The sequence below is a fragment of the Epinephelus moara genome, chromosome 11 (assembly GCF_006386435.1).
Source record: "Epinephelus moara isolate mb chromosome 11, YSFRI_EMoa_1.0, whole genome shotgun sequence".
NCBI lineage: Eukaryota > Metazoa > Chordata > Actinopteri > Perciformes > Serranidae > Epinephelus > Epinephelus moara.
This window is the reverse complement of record NC_065516.1, coordinates 16,985,769-17,008,409: the sequence shown is the minus strand read 5'-3', so window position 1 is coordinate 17,008,409 and position 22,641 is coordinate 16,985,769. Positions and strand designations below refer to the sequence as shown.

The 22,641-nt window shown below is 41.2% G+C and overlaps 1 protein-coding gene across 1 annotated transcript in view; it reads left to right on the top strand.

Annotated features, from left to right (window-relative positions):
• The window catches only part of malrd1 (MAM and LDL receptor class A domain containing 1), a 99,745-nt gene that overhangs the window by 35,410 nt on the left and 41,694 nt on the right, over nt 1–22,641 (top strand). Inside the window, exons 14-19 of the mRNA XM_050056646.1 lie at nt 4,508–4,664; nt 4,757–4,867; nt 9,092–9,305; nt 9,409–9,421; nt 9,468–9,705; nt 12,788–13,076. Coding sequence (XP_049912603.1) covers nt 4,508–4,664; nt 4,757–4,867; nt 9,092–9,305; nt 9,409–9,421; nt 9,468–9,705; nt 12,788–13,076 — 1,022 coding nt within the window. The remainder of the gene's footprint in view (nt 1–4,507; nt 4,665–4,756; nt 4,868–9,091; nt 9,306–9,408; nt 9,422–9,467; nt 9,706–12,787; nt 13,077–22,641) is intronic.

The window sequence follows — 22,641 nt, the reverse complement described above, 5'->3', positions numbered from 1 at the left end:
TTGTGTCCATGAGCCCTGACAGTTATTACTGAGCTGAATTTGATACATATGTTAAATGATGTTGTTAATCCATGCTTTATGGCGGTTAGAAAGGTCTTTCTGACAGAAAGCCCTGAAGGTTAACATATCCCATGAGCTGTTAGTGGAGTGAGTTCAAAGTAAACTTAACTGCACTTAAGCAGTTACAGTGACTTATTTACTTGTTTTTATCTTTTATGTCAAAAAGCAACAAAAAAAAAATGACAACGCAATGGCAGCTTCTTTTGTCATATGGGCAGATAATATCGTCTCATCGCAGGCCCCTAAATTGCATCGTATCGAATCGTATCATGGCAGACTTTGTTATACCGGCATATATTGTATCATTTTCCAAAGAATTTATATAATATCGTATCCTAATGAGACCGGTAATTTACACCCCTCCTAGTAATAATAATCCACTCCACATTATGATCATACAGATGAAATAGACGTGCAACCTTTGTTCTACAGACAGCTACACACAATGTATGTGATATGTACATTGGGGGAATATAAAAGTAAAAGTTTGGCAGAGTCCTGCTGGATGATAAACCCCATTGTATTAATAAAGCCATGACAGGACTCCATTGTTTAGGAGAGACGTTTTTTTTTTGTAATCGTAATGAGCATGTAATTTGCTGCATCTGATAGAGGTCCCAGACTTTTTAGATCCATGTATTGTATGTAGGAGGGTCCGATATCAGCCATCTGATGGTTATACACTTTAAGGCTGCTGTAAGTAATGTAAGAGGTATTTCTTATCCCTCACATTCAGACTTTCGGGGATAACACTAAAGACTGCTTTAAGGGCATTAAATACCTTTCTCTAGTATACACATAACTTTGGACATTGCCAGAATATATGGGTGTGATCAGCAGTGCATGTTCCACAGTTTCTCCAACATGAGCTGGGGTGTGTTGGGCCCATTTCAGAAACTATTTCTGGTGTTCTGAAAGATCTAATTATCATTTCCATTTAAATTCCCCCCATGTGTTGGACCAGATGCGCCTCAGTGCATACCTCCTTCCAAGTGTCCTGTGATATGAACATGTTCATCTCTGCTTCCCATCTCAGCTTTATCTGTAGGGTGTTATGTAGATTCGTAGATGAAAATATTTTGCACACTTCACTTACTTTATTGTCTCCATTTCCCATTTGTATTACTTTTATAAAGTTTTCTATGGATGTAGGTTTTATGAGTTTACCCCACTCATTGTGTATTGTCAGAAAAGTTCTTAGCTGCAAGTATCTAAAGAAATCAGTCACTTTCTTGTTATGATTTGTGACAGAAAGACCCAGATGCAGAGTCAGGTAAGGTACAGAATTAAAGGGATTTATTATTAGGCTATGCGTGGAGGGAATGCCGTGGTTAATTGGACGGGCAGAGGGACTTGCAGAGGGAGAGCAGGCAAGCAGATGAAGAGGCTAACCGGTGGAGATGATCCTGAAGCAGAAGAGAACAGAATAAGGCAGGGCAAAAAACACTTGAGGAGAATGTGCAGAAAAACTAGATTACAAGGAGCAGCCTGGAAGGAGTTACTACCACTGTAGCTGACTGAATGATCTGATGATGACTGGATGAATGACAGGGGGTAGATATACTGGAGCTTGATGAGATTAATGGGAGGCAGGTGTGGATCATCAGTGGTAATGGACCGGTAATTTTGACTTGTCATAGTAGGAAAAACACAGGTGAAACTGATCAAATTAACAATGCCTCAGCTCCATTAAGCGTCCCAGTGAGATATTTCAGTGAGCCAGCATGTGCAATGCCAGAACCTCCCCTAAGTGGAATACAGCCATCATTAATGTTAATAAATTCACCTGTGCTTTTCCTACTATGACAAGTCAGTGTGTCTGCTGCGAAGCCTGGAGCGCCATGCCCACAGACACAGACATATGTAGACAGACTGGAACACATAGCGGAGGGGAAAAACACAGGGAAACACAAGGAAAACCCCAGGGTCATAGTCGTGTGTCACAGCCTCTGCTTCTGCCTCTCCCCCCTAGCCTGAAGCTTCTCCCACCTCCCCCTCTCTCTTTGTCTTTGCCTCTGATTATAGGAGTGGGATCAGGTGTGCAGGTGTCGGGCAGCAGCTGCAATCCATCTTCAATCCTCTCTGCTTCAAATGGCTGGCTTCAAGTCAAGCAAACCACTTTTTTTTTTTTTTTTTTTCTTTTGGAAGAAAGTCTTTGCTTGTTAAGCTTTTTGCTAATACCTGTTATCCCCCTGCCTGGAGCCTTCCCCTGGTCCGACTCCTGCCTCTGTGTCCCACTCCTGCACTGCCTGGAAACCACTGTGGATCAGCTCAGCTGCTCTCTGGACTCCTCTGCTAGTTACACCAGCCTTGCCCATCTCATTTCCCCCCACTCGATTCCCTGCATCACGCTCTGGCCTCTCAAATTAAATTAAATTTTATTCATAAATTTTATTTTAAAAGTTCCCGGGCGGTCTCTTATCCAAATACTGACCCGGACTGACCCTGCTTAGCTGATGAGATAGGCCGCGGTCAGGGTGGTATGGCGGTAAACTACCACAACACCTCCTGCTTTGACTGTGTTTTGCAGAAGGCTTTGATAGATAAGGCTATTAAAGGGAGACTATTTTTCTATTTCTATTTTTTAAGACCCTATTTTCCAGTGTTTTTGTGTCTAAGTGACTAATGGAGACAACTTTTTTTGAAATTGGTCCAAAATTAGAATAGAGTGGCTGCCAAACAAGCTGCATTGAAATCCCCATGGATGACTGGGCACCGTTAATTTACGTCTTGTTTTTGCAACTGACAGTAGCTGATTATTATAATGAGTATCTGTCAACGTTACAGTAAGGACCCTACAGAGCTATGAAATGTTTTTTCTTACCTTTGGCTTATGCGATCCGTTTGTTAGTGTGTGTAACCAAGTCTTGCACAAGGACAAGTCTTGTGAAAGCTAGCTACTTTTCACATTGTCGAAGTCTGCTAAATATTTAGCCCTGACATTGAAAATCTTTACATAACATAAAGCTATGCTTTCTGTACTCCAACACAACAAACTATTCTTGGCACTTCTCTCTCCAACTCCCACCAACGTTTCAAATTATGTTTTTCTTGCAACAAGTTGCGCGCGAAAATTTCAGATTGAGACTTCTCCTTGAGCGAGACTTGGTCACAATAACAAACAAACCAGTTGAAAGGTAAAGAAGAACGTTTCATTTCTCTGTAGGGTAGGCTTTCAGTAATGTTGTGAGACCCTTATAATAACAATCTGAGCCTGTCAGGGGCAAAACAAACACTTTTACATTACATTGCAGCCTGTTTATTGTTTATTGTAGATCCCCATTAGTCACTGCCTCAGTAGTGTCTATTCTTCCTGGGGTCAATTAAAAATTACAGTGCAATTAAAAATTCACAAGCAAAACTTAATAAAAAACAAAACAAATTAAAAAACAAATATAATATATGCATTCACACATCTACCGAAGGAAAAAGAAAACAACAACTATTATCCTAAATGACAAAGAATGATAAATTAAAATATAACAGACAAAGTACATACAGAAGTAAGCAAAAATAAAATGTATATCAATAAAGTAATGATAACCTAACTGAGCACACTAAATTGATATTAAACAAAATAAGTATAAAGAAAATCAAACATACATAACTCATAACAGAATACAATTAACTGACAAAAACATTAGTCACAATCTAAAACAACCTCTTTCTGCATTACAGCTCTTCTAAGTATTTTCTTAAAACCAACTCTACTAAAACTAAATGTTGTGGAAGTCTGTTCCGGTATGTGATTGCCCTGTACATCACTGTTTTTTTGAAGGCATCAGTTTTAGGTTTAGGCAAGGTGAAATCAGTTTTCAAGGCTTGTCTAGTGCCATAATTGTGACTATCACTAGCGAGCAACAGCTGAGAAAAGAGACTAGTAGGTTTACGTGATATATAGATGTTTTTCAAAAATATAATAATGCTACAAGCTAGTCTCTCACTGACTCTTATCCATGACAATTCATTGTGCATTTTTTCAGTGCAGTTCCTAAAAGAGCAGTGCAGAGCTAATCTCGCAGCTCTATTTTGGGTAAACTGGATTTTATTTAGTTCTTGTTTAGATGCATTTGACCAGCTTGCTGGGCAATAGTCAAGATGTGACAAGACAAGGGTTTCGCTACTGTGGCTGTAGTGTAGTCTTAATACTGGACCAGTTTCAAAAGTTGTTGTTCCCATTAGTCACTTAGACACAAAAACATGGAAAGTCAGGGCCCAGGTCAATACTGGTTTCCCTTTAAGCACTATGAAAATGATGAGATTGTTTGTATGGTCCTTTGCATATCTAAATGAAAGGAGAAAAAGTATTTATAGAATTTCACTCAGTGGTACAACCAAACCCAATAATGATGCAAAGTCTCAGTTAATACTAAATTTCACTACTGGATTCACAAGATGGGGACATAATTCTAATGTTGTTCTGTCCTTCCTGCTTCTCCTCTGACAGAGGCAGTCCAGAGGGTTGGTACATGTGTGCAGACAGCTCAAACGGTGGCTACGGTCAAACCACTGTCCTCCAGACACCTCCCATCTCCTCCACGGGGCCACAGTGCACTTTGGTCTTCTGGTACCACATGAGTGGATTCACAGTGGGATCACTGCAAGTAAGAGGAGTAACAAATGCTGTGTTCAACAGGAGAATAATACTTACTGTGAATGGTTTCATCAGAAAACTCATATCTGTCTATATTTGCAGGTGCTGTTAAAGTATGGAAATGTCACACATGAGGTTTGGTCTCAGACTGGTAACCAAGGCAACAAATGGAGACGAGGAGAAGTGTTTTTGGGGTTATCAAACAACGTCCAGGTCTGTAAATTATTTGGTCACTTAAATACACTTTCTAATGTGTTACATAACCAGATTCAGTGCAGTGGAATGGTTCATATCTTGATAATCAATGATATTGCATCAAAGGTTTGTTTTGCTCTTGTATTGGGTGATATCAGTTTTTCACAGAGATTTTCATCACTGTCTCCTCAGTTGTTATCCTTTTTGATGGTACAGTAGTTTCTTTTACTCCTGAGTATCACAGAACCAAATTTTTGCTTTTATTGCCAGTATTGTCAGCAGAAAGATATTTTTTAAATATTCTTTATAATACAAGCTGTAAATAGGATACATCCACACTGATACCTTTACATTTTAAAACTGTGTTTTTAAAATGAAAACAATCTGTATGCACAAGCTTTTTGGCACTGTTTCAGAAATAATGTCTGTCCATAATATCACGCCTGAAAATGCATATCACATGACCATAATGTTCACTGCGCATGTGTGTTGCAGATTAAACAGGAAGCAGATTATCTTCTCTGCGGTTTGTTGTTTAGTTACAGAAAATAATATCTAGAAAGAACAGCAAAGACAGAAAGAAAGACCAGATGTTTTTTACCTGTTAAGTGTTAACTGTGTGTTAAGTGTTAAGTATGAGGTGGTCAAGGCGGTGGAAATAGTAGATTGGGAATCGTTACAAAGCAAATACAGCGAGAGCTTTGAGCATTTTCCATTGCTGGAGGAAGCCATGGCTATAATGTGTTGGCTTGACATGTCATGACTGATAAGACCCAATCAGGAAGTGAACATGGGTGTCTGCGTCATAGTTGTTGAAAAGTCTAAGTTTCTGCATGTCTAGATTAAAAAGCAATCACTTTTTAACTAATACAGGGTCAGAACATGGACGTATAAAGACAACTGGATACAGCACTGACGCAGGGCTCCAGTCATTCATATAAGTTGCTCAGTGGCACATGGGGCCATAAAGTTTTAGTTCCTGAATATAAAATTACTTCCACATCATTGGACCCATTTAAGCAGATGCACTGGAGACATCCACCAACCAAGTGGCTAACTTTCACTTTAGTCCTCTGCTGACTTGAATGGGGACAAAATGATTTAATGCGGCTCGTCTAGACTTTAAAATTATATTGGACTGCATGGATCAAAAACCAGCAGTGATGAGTCATTTTACAGGGGTTGTGAGGCTCAAAAAATGTATCCACTGATTAACCGACGTCTCTTTCACGGTGTAAATCTATGGAAAAATGGCTTTTTGGGCCCAATGACAACACTTGACAGACCCAGAAGTTGTAATTCCGCGGTTTTACCACTATGTCAACGTCAAAGTGTCTTCAAAGCCTGGCGTTGTTCCCAGCTGTTTGGTCAGCAGCGTTTTCAAAGGTCCCAGTTAAAGGGGTTCTAAAACACCTGAGTAGTGTAAATGCTAGGTGTGAACAGAGCAAAACTTGATGTGGAATCAAATGACAATATGTAAGTGTGGATGTAGGTATGTGTCCATTGCCACAGCTTTTTCTCGTTACATATTATGCTTATTACGTCTCAATATGAGTCCACAGTTTACTTTATCCAGAAAGATTTTGTTGAAGGGCATGAGATAGGTGTGTGTGCTATAACAAAAGTGGTGGGTATTGTGACTTGCTTAATTATCAGGGAACCAACTGCTGCTTTTATCGGCAGAAGAATCACTAGAAATCTCAGAGTATAACACAAAGAAAGTTTCTGCTGCTTGAACAACACCTATTTATTACCTATTTTTCTGAACTCTTAAACTGAGCAAAATATTCGAGAGTAATTACAGTTTTGGGATATACTTGAGATAAAACAGTTTGCAGTGATGAGCCCTTTTGACATGATGTATATTCCAGTGTCAGCATCACTTTACAACAGTAGACATGTGATCCAGATTATTGACATTCACTTTGAAGGACAGCCTCTTAGGTGCCTGTGCACATCAATGTAATGGGCCTAATTTCAGCCGCGGCAGGCTAAATTGAACACGCAGGCTTGATGATCAATGAATTGATTGAGTCTAATTCAGACTAATCAGTCTTAACTTGTGAGAGTGACAGTAATCAGAAATGCATTCCCTTCGTGGTGTCTGCCTGCTGAGGTTGTTCCAGGTCAGTGTGACCACACAGACAGAGGTCCTGTGTCATAGCAGTAGAGCAGCCATCTCTTTGACCAAATACCACGGCCTTTGCACATTTTCACTGATGCACATTAACCTTTGTCAGACCCGACAGAGTGAGAACTGCGCTGATGGTACAATCTGCAGCTGAAAGGCCTTTTCACACAGAGCAGCAATTAGCCTCTTTTTCAAAGTCCAAGTGCCCTTTTCCTCTTTTCTCTGAGAGCTTCTTCTACTGCCTGCAGAATAAGAAGCTATTGGCTCTTTTGATTCAATGCCTTGTCTGATGATACATATTTTTTCCTTTTACCTGTAGTGCTCTTTATCGATCTACATTGTTTGGGTTTGAGTTGCCGAGTGTTGGAGATATCGGCCGTACAGATGTCGGCCTTCTCTCCAGTGAAATGGAACTGAATGGTACTCGGCTTTTGGTGAGTGCCAAAAAAAAAAACCATTTAAAAAACTCAACAGCAATGTCTCTTTCCAGAAATCATGACTCAGTTACTCAGGATCATCCACAGACCTTGTTGTGAGCAGTTTCATGTAGGAATTATTATCATTCCACTGATCTTCACCTGCCAACCTTATTATGCGCAGAAGGAAGCGTGCATCTCGAGACGTGTAAGACGTAAACATTACTGGCGTCCTCCTCAGTTAAGCTGTAATGATTCCTAGCTCAGTGGCGCTAAGTGAGCTAGGAGTAGTTAAAGTCCTGCATTGGACTTTTCTCTTAATCCCGGTCCTGCCTGCTCCCATGGGATTTACGACCACCCGCTCCTGCAGAGTGCGTTATCCTGCAGACAGTCTGTCTATACATGCCCGCACAATAGATTGATTCTCAATACACTGAGTCTTCTACTGTCCCACAGGGAAAACACATTTTACTGTGGTATTAAGAAAGATATGCCAAAAAGATTTTGTGATATAAAATGCCTATTGATGTCAAGGTCCTGGATTTCGGTGCAATAAGGGAAGATGTGATTAATAAAAAAGATTGGTATCTGTGTAAAATACTGTTTATTGCCAGTAAGAAAGCGATTACAAAGAACTGGTACAAATCTCCGAGCCTTGAAGAATGGATGGGTATAATCAAGGAGATCTTTATAATGGAAAAGATAACTTTTTCTCTGAGGTCTAGAGGAGCAATATTCCTCAGAAAATTGGAGAAATGGTCTTTATTTCAGAAGACTATGAATGTCTGTGGACAATAAAAGGACATTTAAAACGTGAACTCATGAATACTTAACTGGTGTGCCCCTACACAGTGTTCACTATGGAGCTTATGTTTTGTCTGAACATTTAAAAATACTTAAAATAAAGAATTTTAAAAAAGTAAGATATGCATACCTGTCAGTAAAACGTAGGAAGATTACCTTCTAGTGCATAATTACATTCATAATTACAGTTATTCTGGTGTCTCTGGAGTTCACTGTTATTATAATTATCTGTAACAATGCTGAGAAGTTCCCCCAAATGTTCAACTTGCCTTGCTTTCTTTTGTATTTTAATGTCCTGCTTTTATCTTCTTTTTCACTTCACTTCTTGACGTCTCCATCCTTCATGGTAATTAACCTACAGGGCTCACACGTTTTTTTTGACTGTCCGTGCCCACCTGCTGCAAAGATAAAACCTCCCGTTCCCGTGAGATTTATGTTGGGTCCGCAATCCCATTGCAGTCCTCTACAGCAGATACATGCTTCATTCTGAGCGGTGGTATTGTTTGCTGGTGTAGTTTGGTAGAAAGAAAATAGTTCCTACATGAAACTGGTCACAACAAGGTCTGTGGATTATCTTGAGTAACCGGGTCATGACTTTGAGAAAGAAATGTAACTGTTAAGTTTTTAAAATGTATTTTTTTGGTGAGCACCACAAGCTGAGTGCCATCTAGTTCCATTATGTTGGAGACAAGGCAGACATCTCTACGGTCGATATCTCCAATCCAAAACAATCTATATTGATAAATAGCACTACAGGTAAGAGGAAAAATGTTTTCTTGATTTTGCGGTGAACTGTCCCTTTAACTATCAACCCTGGAGTATAAAAATGTGATTATCTTCATATGACAGACAGGTGTTGGAGTTGATTCTAGGTTTGTTGTCCTTTGTCAGGTGGTGTTTAGGGCGAAGCGAGGGATCAGCTACATGGGCGATGTGGTGATCGATGATGTTAGCTTCCTGGACTGCTCCCCTCCTCTTCCCTCAGACCAGCCATGCACACCTGAGCAGTACGCCTGCGCCAATGGCCACTGCATCCCTCAGGACAACCTATGTGACTTCATCAACCACTGTGGGGACAACTCTGACGAGGATCCCTACATCTGCAGTGAGGCCTCCTCTAATGTCTGATTGATGACTCCCTGTGAAAAATTAATTCTCATGTAACTGGACGTTCGAGATTGATTTATTCTTTTATTGCTACCTTTCAGAGGGCTTTAGCGGGTGCTGCAGTTTTGAGTTTGACCTCTGTTCCTGGCGTCAGTGCTAGCGGGTGCTGCAGTTTTGAGTTTGACCTCTGTTCCTGGCGTCAGTGCCGTCAGGATGACTTTGATTGGCTGATAAAAGCGGGCAGCACTCCCACAGTTGGCACCGGGCCATCAAATGACCACACGCTGAGAGATCCCTCGGGGCACTACCTCTACCTGGAGACCTCCTTCCCCCAGGCAGCTGGGGACGCCGCTCGCATATCAGGACCGTTACTGAGCCACAGGAGTTCACAGTGCAAGGTGAGACAGAGCTTGAAGTTCAGACGGAAAGAGGCAGTTAGTCAAGGTTAGACTAAATATTAAAGGTTATTTCTACTTCTTCAGACAGGAAAACACGTTAGTATGATGTCATCATTTTAAATGTAACTACTAGAAAACAAGATTAATGTATTGATGATTTCTGGATAGATGCTCGCTTGAGAACAACGGTTCTGTATAGAATATACGGCTGAAAATAAACAAATACTACCTATAGTAGTAAAAGTGAAATGCAAAAAACCCTAAAAATATGAATGGATGGAATAAGTTAAAGACACACTAAAAAATGTAATAAAACATTAGCTCTCCTGTGGCTTCCCTGACATGAATGTTAAAATGTTTTCCTGCAGTTTTTTCCATTTTAAAGGGACAAAAAAAAATACATTTCTATTCATCCCTGATTGAATATTTTTACTGCATGCTGAAGATACTGCATAAATTTAATTTGTATTTTATCTTCTATATTTATGTATGCTTTATTCCATGCTCTAACGATCAAAGAGGCAGCAGAAGGAGTTGTATAATCAGCTGTAAACCTCATCGATGCATCTCAGAATATTATTTTCAGTTAGGAAAAAAAACTTAACACTGACCAGCTGACCCACACAAAACATCTGCCCACCAGCATGACTGAAGCACACTAATTAAAGGTCAACTCCGTTGATGTTCTTTTCCGGGTATTTCAAATGGAAGTGCTCACTCTGACATTAACAAAATACGGTGACATAGGTTAGAGCACTTACAGTGATAATAATAACAATAACAGCTAAAAGGGTATTTATTCTTGAATTGGGGCTCTATGGGATACCTATCTAGAGTCAGTGTAATATTTTCACCATTTGACCTGACCTTTACCAAGGAACTAAAGCCATTATGTTACTGTCTTCAGAGCCACCACACTCCTTAGACAAAACTAGTAATTCTACCTTGCAGAACACTGGGAGCTGTCGGTCTACCACTGCCTCGATCAGTTAGTTTGTCTGTGTTATTGTGTGATTTTTTAAACTAACGTGGCATCCAGAGCAGTACATTACGTTGCTTGCATGCAGGTTAGAAGGTTAGAAGAATATAGCAAATTTGGAATATCGATAACACACAATTCTCAAAGAGAGGCATATTAGGTGGGCATCATCATTGTTGTCATAGTAGAAACCTATATCATGAAGGTAGTTTTTAGAAAGGCTTAGGAAATTAGCATTTTGATGCTAAAACATACATACTGCAACCAAAATTTTGATGTTTGGAGTTGAATACATAAGAAACACCACTGGGAAGCTACAGAATAATATAAAACAAAAAATAATGGCCTTCAAAGGTCCAGTGTGTAGGATTTAGATATACTGACAGAAATGGAATGTAATACGTATGTTTTCTTTATTCAAAATAAGAATTATCTATTTTTTATGTTTTTGTTACCTTAGAATGAGCCGTTTATATTTACATATGGAGCAGGTCCTAGTCCAGGGAGCTGCCATGTTGCACAGCCATGTTTTTGTGGAAGCTCAGAACAGACAAACCAAACAGTGACTCTAGGTAGGGCCATTCACGTTTTTGAGTTGCCCACCATAGTTCTTTTTTTTTTTTTTAAAGATTATTTTTCGGAGGTTTTACCTATTACATAAGTGCAAAAGGGCTACAGAGTGGAACTGAACCTGCGGCCACTGTGGCAAGAACATTGTCTTTTGTATATGGGATGCCTGCTCTACCCACTAAGGCACTGGGTGCCCACTGTAGATAATTTTTAAGGTGAAACTGCTTCATTGAGTGTTTTTTACTGGTTTAAATCACCTGGTCCATTTGTTTTGCAGAGGAAGACACCTCTGCGGATAATTCTGCACCCAGTAAAAACCTCCAGAACAAAGAATACTGAAGGAGTCCTAAGCAAGAGTTTACGCTTGGCATGTGGGAGAAATTTCAGATGGTTGCAATCTGCAATCCTCACTGCTAGATGCCACTAAATCCCTCTAAATCTTACACACTGTTTTTTTAACACCTTATATCTTGTTTGTTTAGTGTGGTTTTAGACGGTTTTATGTGCTGCACCATTAAACAAGCAATATATAACGCGTTAATGTTAATCCCCATAGTCTTTATGCTAAGCTAAGCTAAGCTAATCAGCTCCTGGCTGTAGATTCATATTTAGCTAAAAGACATGAGAGCGGTATTGATCTTTTCATCTCAGTAAAACAGGAAATAAATCTGTTTCTCAAGAGGTCGAGCTATGCCTTTAAGCTTAGGAATGTGTTGCAACTTACAAATAGAGTGTATGTGCTTGTGCACTTTATAGTGTGTGTGTGTGTGTGTGTGTGTGTGTGTTCTCCCAGCTGTCAGTCCGATGCTCTACTAGGAACGATGTCTTGATTGACTGCTCGGATTGCTCTGCGCATCGTGTCTGTCTTATCCCACTCCTGACCTGTCAATCAATCACGCAGTCAGCAAAAAGGCACCAATTAAACTGTAGGGAGGGCTGTGCAGGGGAGAAATGAGAGGAAGAGAAGGACGGGGCAATCTCTCGCCTGAGATGGAGGGTGTAGTTGTGCTGCTGTAGCTCATGAACACGCCTCCATTTGTAAAGAAAACCTATAAAACATATCTCTGCCTCAGTGCTGTGTGATGGAGAGATATTGTTTCCTCTCTGAGCCTTAATAAAGACAAGGAGGAGAAGGAAAAAGTGATCGATTTGGAGACGAAGATTAAGATTTAATTACCTTTGTATGCCCATACTTTTTGTTTCTTTCCATTGTCCACCATGAGGAGTAATTCTTACTATGGAGAAACTAAAGTGAAAAAGATAATGGAAAAGAAAGCTGAGTGCCAAAGACGAGCATGTCAGTGTAGAAGTCAGTCACAATAGCAGACTTTACTGGCATTTTGACTGTATTTTTCTTTAATTATGTAGCTGTAAAATCAGTTATTATATAATATATACACACTGTTGTGATGTGGATGACAAGTAATTGAGTATAAGAGTGGGAAATGTTTGAAAAGCATCTTTCACATCTGCACGCTCTGTATGTCTGTACCTTGTTTTGACACATTTCTCATTTTCTCGTCCTTTGTCCAGATGCGTTTTTATTTCCACATGTCTGGAGACGGCATTGGGACCCTCAGCGTGTTTGGCAAAAGCGAAGGGCATCTTCATCTCTTCCTGAACCTGACGGGAGATCAGGGCAACTACTGGCAGATGAGGGAGATCCCGCTGAGCCACAGCAGGGACTTTCAGGTCATGTTTGAGGGAAAGGTGGGCCGAAGTCCAAAGGGTGACATCTGCCTGGATGACATCACTTTCTCTCCGGGGTGTCTGCTCGCGTCCTCAGCAAGAGTAGAGGGCAACACTCCTCCGCCTCCTACAGGTACAAACTCTACTTTGTCACACTAAGCCTTTTTTTCTATGCTCCGACTGTGTTCCCCTGCTGTCCCATCTCCTACCTGACAATCCCAAAACAATGTGAAGAACAGCGACCAGAAAAGTTATTTCCAGAGAAAAACCTCTTCAGTATTATTATCCGGACTTGCATTCATCACATTTTATCACATTTAGTCTGAAACTACACACTACCTGTAATGAGATGACAAAACACCAGAAAAACTGATGTATTTGTCAACAGTCCTGTAGCGAATGTGTGGTTAGGTTTAGGTACAAAAACCGCTTATTTATGGTTAAGAAAAGCCCAGTTCAGACCAAAGATTAGAGACAAAACTATTTTAGAACGTTGCAGAGAAAAGTTGCAGCATTGTGAACTGGCTGCTCTGAGCTCGACTCAAGCCGGTTGATGGTGTCACCTGCAACTCAGCTGGTCAAACTGCCAGTGGCTGGTTTTAGAACATAAAGCACATCACCTGTTTCAACAGCCAATTGGCTTGTAGTGAAGTCCGCTGGTCAAGTCAAAATGACAACAGATGCCGTGTTCGCTTGCTCTGGGTGCTCTGTCCCTGCCGAGCCCTCTGTTTTCGTCCTCACCTGTGCCGGTGCCGGACAGTAGGTCGCTGCTGCTGCTCGCTGTATGTGCTTATACCCCCCCTCCCAGCAAACACACACACACACACACACATTCTCATTGACTGATTAATTGCCGCTGGTTATTTTTATTATTTTGGTGTTTTTATTATGAATACAGTCCATCTGATGCTCGTTTTGTTTCTGTTTTTCATCACTACTACAAATGCAACTGTAGCCAGTATGTCACTATCACTATCCTCATTCATATTTTAATAAGCTATAAAATATATTCAGCCACAAAATGAGCCTGAAATCTCGAAGTCAGAACTGAAGTACAGAGAGTTGTTGCATAGAGATGTTACACCATCTCATCTAGTTGCACTGGTGTGAACCGGGAGGTTTTTAGAACGCTGCAGAACTACTGATGCAGAATGATCAGTAGTTGCCTGTTGCAACTTGTTTTATCACGAATCTTTGGTCTGAACTGGGCTTTAGCCTAAAACATCTCATGTTTGGTGGTTTAAAAGTTGCTGGAAAGGCAGGGATGGGTTGGTGAAAGACACCAGGGTTCTGTGGCTCAAACACTGTCAAGAAATGATATATAGAAATGCAGCTAAGAAGCGCCACAAAGGGTCAGTCAAAACACCCTGGATCAGCACCCTGCAGCTGGGAAATGCAGCAAAGGGTTGGTAAAAAACCCCTGGATCAGTGGCTCAAACTCCGCTGGGAAACTGAAACTAACTGCATGGAGTGTGTAATTTCAGAGAAATGGGACTGCGGAGCAATGGGTGATTGTTTTTGGGATACAAGCTGTGGGAGAAATGGGCTTTGGGTCCATTGTGACATTTTTCGGACTAATGAGACGTTGGAATTTTGGGCCGTTGGAACAATGGCATGGCACCGTAAAAAATCAGGTTGTTAGCATTACAATTGTGACTTTAACATTTAGTTTAAAGCATCAACATCTCCCAGAGCCCCTAACACGGCTTTAGATCTGCATCATGTTTTCCTTACGTGTTCTGTTGGGAGGAATTTTTTCCTTATCTTGATAAAGCTGGATCAGAAACTGTTTTTGATTTTGGCCGGCCTGTAAAACCTAATGAGACACTGTAGTATGTGTGCACTGTTGAGAGATAACAAAGTTGGCCTTTGACAGCTTCAACACAGCATAAAATCAGTACAAAATTTCATAGTAAGTTCAGTAGACAAAGACGATGGTTCAACAAGGCACTGAAGAATTACAGTAAACAGCCTGGTCCTTTTTTACTGGAGCAATAATAAAAAGCCAATATATTTCTGCCAAGGACCGGAGCCCCTGTGAAGGCCAGTGTTTAGCTGGAACATATTGGTTTTTATTATTGTTCCTGAAGGAACTAGACAGTCAATTACAGCTTTTTAATTCCATTGTGACAAAGAGAGTGCTGGGATGGCAGTCTTCTTGCTTTTAGCGACTGTAATCCTTTAGGGCTGTTTTCCTTTGTGAGTGTTTGAAATTGTTCAGAAATGACTGACAGTGTGAGGAGAACATGGCCGTGGAGCCCCAAGTGGCATATTAGGTTATTTTTCTGATGCAGGAAAGTTATTACATTACTCAAATGTAGATTATTGCCGATTTGATGACTTTCATTGTAATAGTGTGCTCCTATGAGCAATAAGAGAATTACTGACTGCTGCAATATAAGAATCTTCATTTAGAGGGAGAAACATTCATCACATCTGTGAGTTGTTTCTGGGTGAACATGGAGGAGCACCATGTGAATATCAGGGTGTTAAACCTTTGAAAATCCTCAAGGGGGGAGTTTGCATCTTCTCCCCATGTCAGTGAGGGTTTTCTGTGGGTACTCCGGCTTCCTCCCACAGTCTAAAGACATGCAGGTTAATTGGTGACTCTAAATTGCGCATATGTGTGAATGTGAGTGGGAATGGTTGTCTATCTAGCCCTGTGTTAGTCTGGCAACCTGTCCAGGGTGTACCCCGCATCTTGCCCAACATCAGCTTGGATAGGCTCCAGCCCCTTACGACCCCCAACAGAATAAGCTGTTAGATTAATGAATATATAAATCACATGCTTTCTTTTTCCACATCTGAGCAGCCCCTTATTAACATCCCGTTTCTGCCCGAATAATGTGCAAATATGAAGAACAGACACAATAAAAGTGCAGCTTTCTTTTGGCATGAAGCAAAAATTCTGAACATTTGCTGGAGGGAAAACTCCAATCCTGAGGCCCCATACTGTGTCTGTCAGCACTGACTAAAGCAAACACCATCACTGTCTGTATCTCAGACTTGGGAGGCTATTCATGTTTTAGAAGTTTGTCTGCATCCCTTACTCCTTCTTTACGAGAGAACCCTTTAAGAGACGAGAGAAAACAACAAGAGCTGATTTATTGCCATTGTTACTCTGGCTATAATTGGCCTATTAAATTTATTGCCTTTCTCTTGTATTGGATGTTGGGGAGAGGAGAGTGTGTCTGTGCTCAGAAAAGGGATGAAACCGTGAAGCTCCTGCAAGTGTCTCCTTGTCTTTTTGAGATGAGCTGGAGACAGCTTCTGTCCGGCAGGAGAAGTGTGATGTGTAGGATTTTCCTTACAGCTGTCTCTTCCTCTTACTTGTTTCACTGTCTCGCTGTCTCTCTGCATTTGTCAGTGTAAGTGCTAATAGTAAATAGCTCGACCCCCACAGGGTCGGCGTAGTAATCAGCCGGTAGAGAGCTCTGAAGTAGCGCAGCCTTGCTGAGATGCTAATGATGCTTTTATTGGAATGCTGTTAGTAACATTTAGCATACCACCAACAGTTTATCATCTTTCTCTTCTGCTCTGTGAGATGTCTTCACCAATACTCTGGAGGTTCAGAGGGATGAATGATATGTCTGTCTTGAGCAACATGTCAAATTGATGTCTCCTGAGACAAGTATCAGTATTTTGGCCATACAGATAGTTTTGGCTTCATTTGGCCAGGTTTTGAGATACCACCATCCAATAGTTCTACCTAAATTTAAACACAATGGAGTTATATGCAGTGTTGTTTTTGATGCTGTAAAAAATAACATTAAAAAAATTCAGCAGCAGTGTCTTTACAGAAGCGTCTTGTTTGTTTTTAATAATCCACAAGCTCACTGGGAACAGTTTTAATTGGTCCACTATGTACACTAAAAGTGATTTGCTGTTGCCACTGACAGGCTCACATTGTCATTATAAGTGCCTGACAACATTATGGAAATGATCCCTACAGAGGTTGACCTTTGTGATAAAGAGTACAATCCTTTTTGTTCAACCAGTGCAGCCTCGAAAACACCATCACCAAACAGATTCAATTTACAGTCATTTTATTGTTGTAAAGCACACTCTAAGTTGACAGAAACAAAATAAGACTCACAAGAACTGTCGTGGTTTGTCTTTCCACTGTTCCAACAATCACCAACTCTGGTTTGGTGACCCTTAATTCACCCAGTTAAATGTGAAAATATGCTGGCTATATACAAGCTAAAACTACTGTTTGTTTAAATGGAGTCTGGTAAGTTTGGGCAATGGTGAATTTTGAAACAGTTTATGGTTCAACAAAAAGTATCTTACTCTTTAACAAAAAGGTCTATCTCTCTAGGAAACATTTCCATAATGTTGTCAGACACTTAGAATAACAATCTGAGCCTGTCAGTAGCATTAACAAGCACTTTTAGTGGACGTTCACTGACGGAGCAAACGTGCCCTTAATGGTTACATTGCAGCCTGTATTGCGGTTGCCTGCTGCAGCCCTCTCGCTCCATACTGGACTGTCAGGCACAGGGGCGGACTGGCCATCTGGAGGTTCTGGAGAATCACAGAACGGCCGGTACTCCAGGACGGCCGGCGGCCACCACGCAGTCATCACGTTTTTTTTGTTTTTGTTTTTTTTTTTCCTTTTTCTCCCTGATAATCTACTGTTCCACGTCCAGTCCGCTAGGTGGCAGCCTTTAAATTGGATGCCAGCCGGCCCATAGATATCTATGAGCCGGCCGGCCGCCAATCAAATTGAAGAAGAAGGAAGCGCATACCGTATGCGCACTGGTTGTTGTGGGCTGGGCCGAGTCAAAGTCCAGGGCTGTTCTTTAGTCCCAGTCCGCCCCTGGTCAGGCAGACAGTCGAGGCACACATTATTTTGTATGTAGTTAGATACAATCATATCCAAGTTGACTCAAAGTAGTGCAACAGCACAATCAAGCTTGTACTTAGTGTAAGCAAAGGAGCAGGCAGTATCTGTCACAAGGAATCCAGTGTGTAGAATTACTGGGTTGAGAAATGCCATAAAGAAAAAAAATACAGCCAGGGAAAAAGGGCAGAAGAAGTTTTTCTTCTTTTTAAAACATGACAGGATCATTTTCAGAGCAAGTAATAGCAGAGCAAATAAAGCGGGATGGAAATAGAATGGGATGTTGGTCCGTGTGAGAGCAGAGGGATATATTTCTTGAAGGTTACGACAGGGAGTAACACTGCTGCCCTGACAGTGAAGTGAAGTTCATCCCACCATTAAGAGAGCCGGGCGGGAGAGGACTCGGCTCTCACTGCCTCCTCAGCTGCTGCAGGCTGCAGAGAACATACAGTAATACTGATGAGACCAAAGACAGCAGGAACTGTAATTATAGACTGAAGCGCCTCAGGGGCCTTTTCATCCACTGCCTCATTCTATAATACTATCACATTATATGATGTAGTGGTGAGACACTGCGTGTACCCGTATCATGTGTTTTTATCTGGCAGGGAGTTCAAGCTTGGCTTTAAAGAGGCATTATAGAAAACCTGCAAAGAATTTTAACGTAAAGCAGCATAGCATGTTCAGAGATGACGCTGTAGGTGTGCATGGAAAAAGAAAAGAATATCTGCCACACTTTTGACAACACATGAGCAAATCACAAACAAGAATCCCAATTTATCTTCTTGCCGTTCTCTACTTGAGCACTGTTGCACTTCCTGTGCAGCAGGAATCTTTACATGATAAATAAGGAAAGTGATGAAAGATGTATTACAGTCAATAAAGAGAAATTGAATGATGTCCCCTGTGCTCATTAAGATCATTAATTAAGGCTTCAATGGCAATTACAAACAAAACAGGAAACTCTCCTCTTCCTTCTGCATGTGGCTCTTTCTGTAAACATCATGTCTGAAAAAAGCCTGAAGGAACATTTACTGTACATAACAGTCGTCTACGCTCAGTGACCACTTTATTAGGTACACCAGTACACAGTCCAATACTAAAGCATTGCCATAAAATCTGTCTTCATGAAGCTTGTAATGTGGTAACTGCTAACAACTGTTAGAAATGTGACACAACTTTTTGGCTGACACTAGATATCAAACAAAAGCCAGATGCTGTATCATATTACGTTGCTGTGAGCTATAAATTTACTAGAGCTGCCCTCAACTAAGAATTAGTCAACTAGTCACCCGCATGTTCACGATATTAATTTAATAATTCAATGATATATGTTGGGCGGGGCAACACAATGGTTTGAGTTGAAGGTGTGAGAAAGAATAGTATCAGTAACATTGTTAACACTGTGCTACATTACAGAGAAATACAAAACCGTACTAATGAACCTTCATTAATATAGGCCTATATTTTATCTACAAGTGCACGTCACACACTGAGCGAGCCGCCTGTTAATGACGCTGTGGGCTAATGGGCATGTAGCTACTTCCATGTTTCAGATGACACGTCATGTTTGTAGTCGACCAATGAAGATGAGTTCACATATCACCTTGGGTTCGTCCTTCACCTTCTCAAAAATGATCCCACACTTTGGATTTCCTGCCCGACATGTTATTAACTAGCCTGTGGAATAACCGCATGTACCAGCCTTGTAAATTATTCGCTGTACAACCGCAGCAGGTTGCATCTGAGGTTGCTTAGGAACCTTAACAAACATCATATAGCCTATTTGCCTGAAATCCTGAGTGCTTCTTCCAGGTGCTGTTTGTAAGTGTGTAGGCCTATTGTCCATGTGACAGATGTAAAGCTCTGGGTAGCCCTGCACTAACATGATCTACTTTTCTGTATTTATCAGACTGAATATTTACAGAAGAAGGGAAAGATATCTGTCAGCTGTGGTTGGTTTGTAACATGACTCCTGTTTGACTGCTGAGCGTGGCCTCTTCCTGTGTCTGTCCTTTCAAATTAAATTCCCACATGGTCCAGTCATTTCTTTTGTGACTAAGCAACCAATGAAATCTTGCTGACTAATGACCTTTGTGGTCGACTAACGTTTGGTTGACTATGAGGGGGCAGCCCTTAAATTTACCACTTCATAGCAAAAGGCAGATGATAATGTTATTTTGGAGGCTGACCTGGGCAAAGCCTGTCCTCCACCAGGCAGCTGCCTACGTCTCACTCAGACTGGGTCTGGGTCCACGTCTGTCTGTACTGGAGAGCAGCGTGAAAGCTAGGAGTGTCACTCTGAAGCTAAATCTGTGGACCGAAACGTCCCCAGAAGTACACTGCACACTGACTGGTGAAAAAAAAAGACAGCTCAACTTAAAAAATCTGTATTGACTGAAGGGCCTGCAACTGAAGAGTCAGATTTTCAGCTTTCAGGGGGAAGCTTTAGAATATAATGCAGTCCAGCACAGCACCACCACTAACTACTCTATCACTTCAATGCTAAAATGTATAATTGATTTAACACCTCTATTAATCAATTTCAATCAGTTTTATTTATAAAGCCCAATATCACAAATCTCAGAACTCCCCCAAAAAAACCCTTTAACGGGGGGAAAAAACGGACAATGTAATGTCTATGACAATGTAAAAAAATACCGACACTAACGTTAGTACAACAGATGGATGACGCCAGCGGTGTTACTTGACTAGTCATCCTCTTATCATCAGTGGCCTCTGACAATATAAATGCAATTCAGTTTTCATTTTGACAGCTGTGAATTTGTGATTGTATGAGCAATGTGGCTCTGATGCTGTCTCTTTCTCTCTGTTTGTCATGCACCAGGACAAAGAAAAGAAGGGTAATGAGCAGGAAAATTATGAAATTTAAGTTTAATTTATGCATTATTAAAAGAAAACAGGAGAAGGCCAGATAAAAAATGTAAATTATCTGGAAATAAAACATGTCAGATGTCATTAAAAAGCTCATCTGGAGCAATGTCCTTGCACCAGGGGGCAGTGTGCCACTCAGGGAGACTGACTGACACACTGTATAAGAGGACAGTGGGTCCCTGGTGTGAAGGTCACATTGCACACAGCAGTGCAGACCCCCAAAGTTAACCATGTAACAGGATATGTACTGGAAGTAATGAGGACTAATGAGTACATTTAGAGAGTAACAGGTGAAGAACTTCATGCTGTTCTGGGAGTCGTGACATATTTCTAGATTCAACCATTAACTTTTGAATTAAACCACCTGCAGCTTCAGTACGCTCCACATCAGGCGGTGAGGCAGCCCGGCTTCTCAGTGGGGAGCTGTGGCTTCCTGGCTTCCTATCTGCCTTTGTTAGGGTACATTGCTTCTGGTCCTATGCATCTGAAGAGGAACAAAGGATAAGGAGGCGACTTATACTCCTTTCTCTCCTTTACTTACAGGGACCACCCCTCTTCATCACGCCTCATCTCCCTTTCTAACACTCCCCAAGACTAAGCAGTGACCCCGCTGGAATGCCTGGCACCAAAAGAGGCAGATTATAGCCTCCTGCAGCACTGTCACCCTGTGATACACTGATTTGGGCTCATAGCCCCATGCCCCCTTGGCTCCTTAAGCTTCTTAAGGAGACCCTGATGCTGCATGCAGATGGTCTCCCCACTCCTGAGTTGACTTCTTATGCCCTGGAGTTAATACTGAGCTCCTGTGGTGCTGTTAAATCTGGTGAAGCATCTAGTAGACAGGAAAAAAAGAGTGTGCTGAATTTTTATTGCAGTTTCAAATTTTAGAGGAACAGTTTGACATTTTGGGAACCATGCTTATTTGCTTAGATGAGGAGATTGATACCACTTTCATGTCCTTACTCTAAATGTGAAGCTACAGCCAGCAGCTTTAAAGGAGCTAGTGGGTGGATTTGCTACCTTTGGATGGAGCCAGGCTAGCCGTTTTCCCCGTTAGCTGAAACTAGCCTCATATTTACCATACAGACATGAGAGTGGTATCAGTCTTCTCATTAACTCTCAGCAAGAAAATGAATAAGCACATTTCCCTCTTTCTAGGTCTCTCTTCACAATAACACGTGAACATGTGTCGGCATGCGTGCCACCAGAACGAGACACACTGTCACCCTTCCTTGTCCTCGATGGGACTTCTATTACTTTACATATAACAGCATGTGCAGCTACAGACTGATGTTAGGACACAAAAACGAGGGTAGTTTCAGACCAATACAGTTGTCATTTTCATGGCCAGTGTCCCCGTTGTGTAAGTAGCAAATGTACTTGTGCCCAATTGTGTGCCCATAGGTGTGCAGGTCCTAAAATGAGGTGTGGTCAGGTGCATTGTTAGCGCATTGCTATTTTGAAGGCAGCAGAAAGTGACTGCACCACTGACCAACAAAATCCTGGTCTAAAGTTAAAACGGCACAGTATTTTCCTGCTGTTTAAAGGGCGGCTTCTGTTTGTTTTGTGAGAGAAATACACAGTAATCACACTGATAAGACATTTTGTTGTTTGATTGCTTTAATAAATGATCTGCTGTTCTGGAGTTGCAGTAGGCACATTGACATACCCACCGCAACAACAAGCATGGCTGAAGGCGAAATTATTAGTGACTGCGCAGTGGTGGAGGAGCAGCTTCAGTAGTGTGGAATAAACTGCAGATTTTTGTTTCGATAACTGAATTTTTTCCATGCATGGATGGCTGCTAAACCTGCACGTCTGGCTTAGTCAATTTGTTAAGCTACACATGAATTGTCACTGACTAATTAGCTCAGTGAGATAGAAATTGATTCTTAGTCTCAGAGGTTGTAAGTTCAAGCCTCAGCTGATGCAAAAGGCAGATTGTGTTGCTAAATGT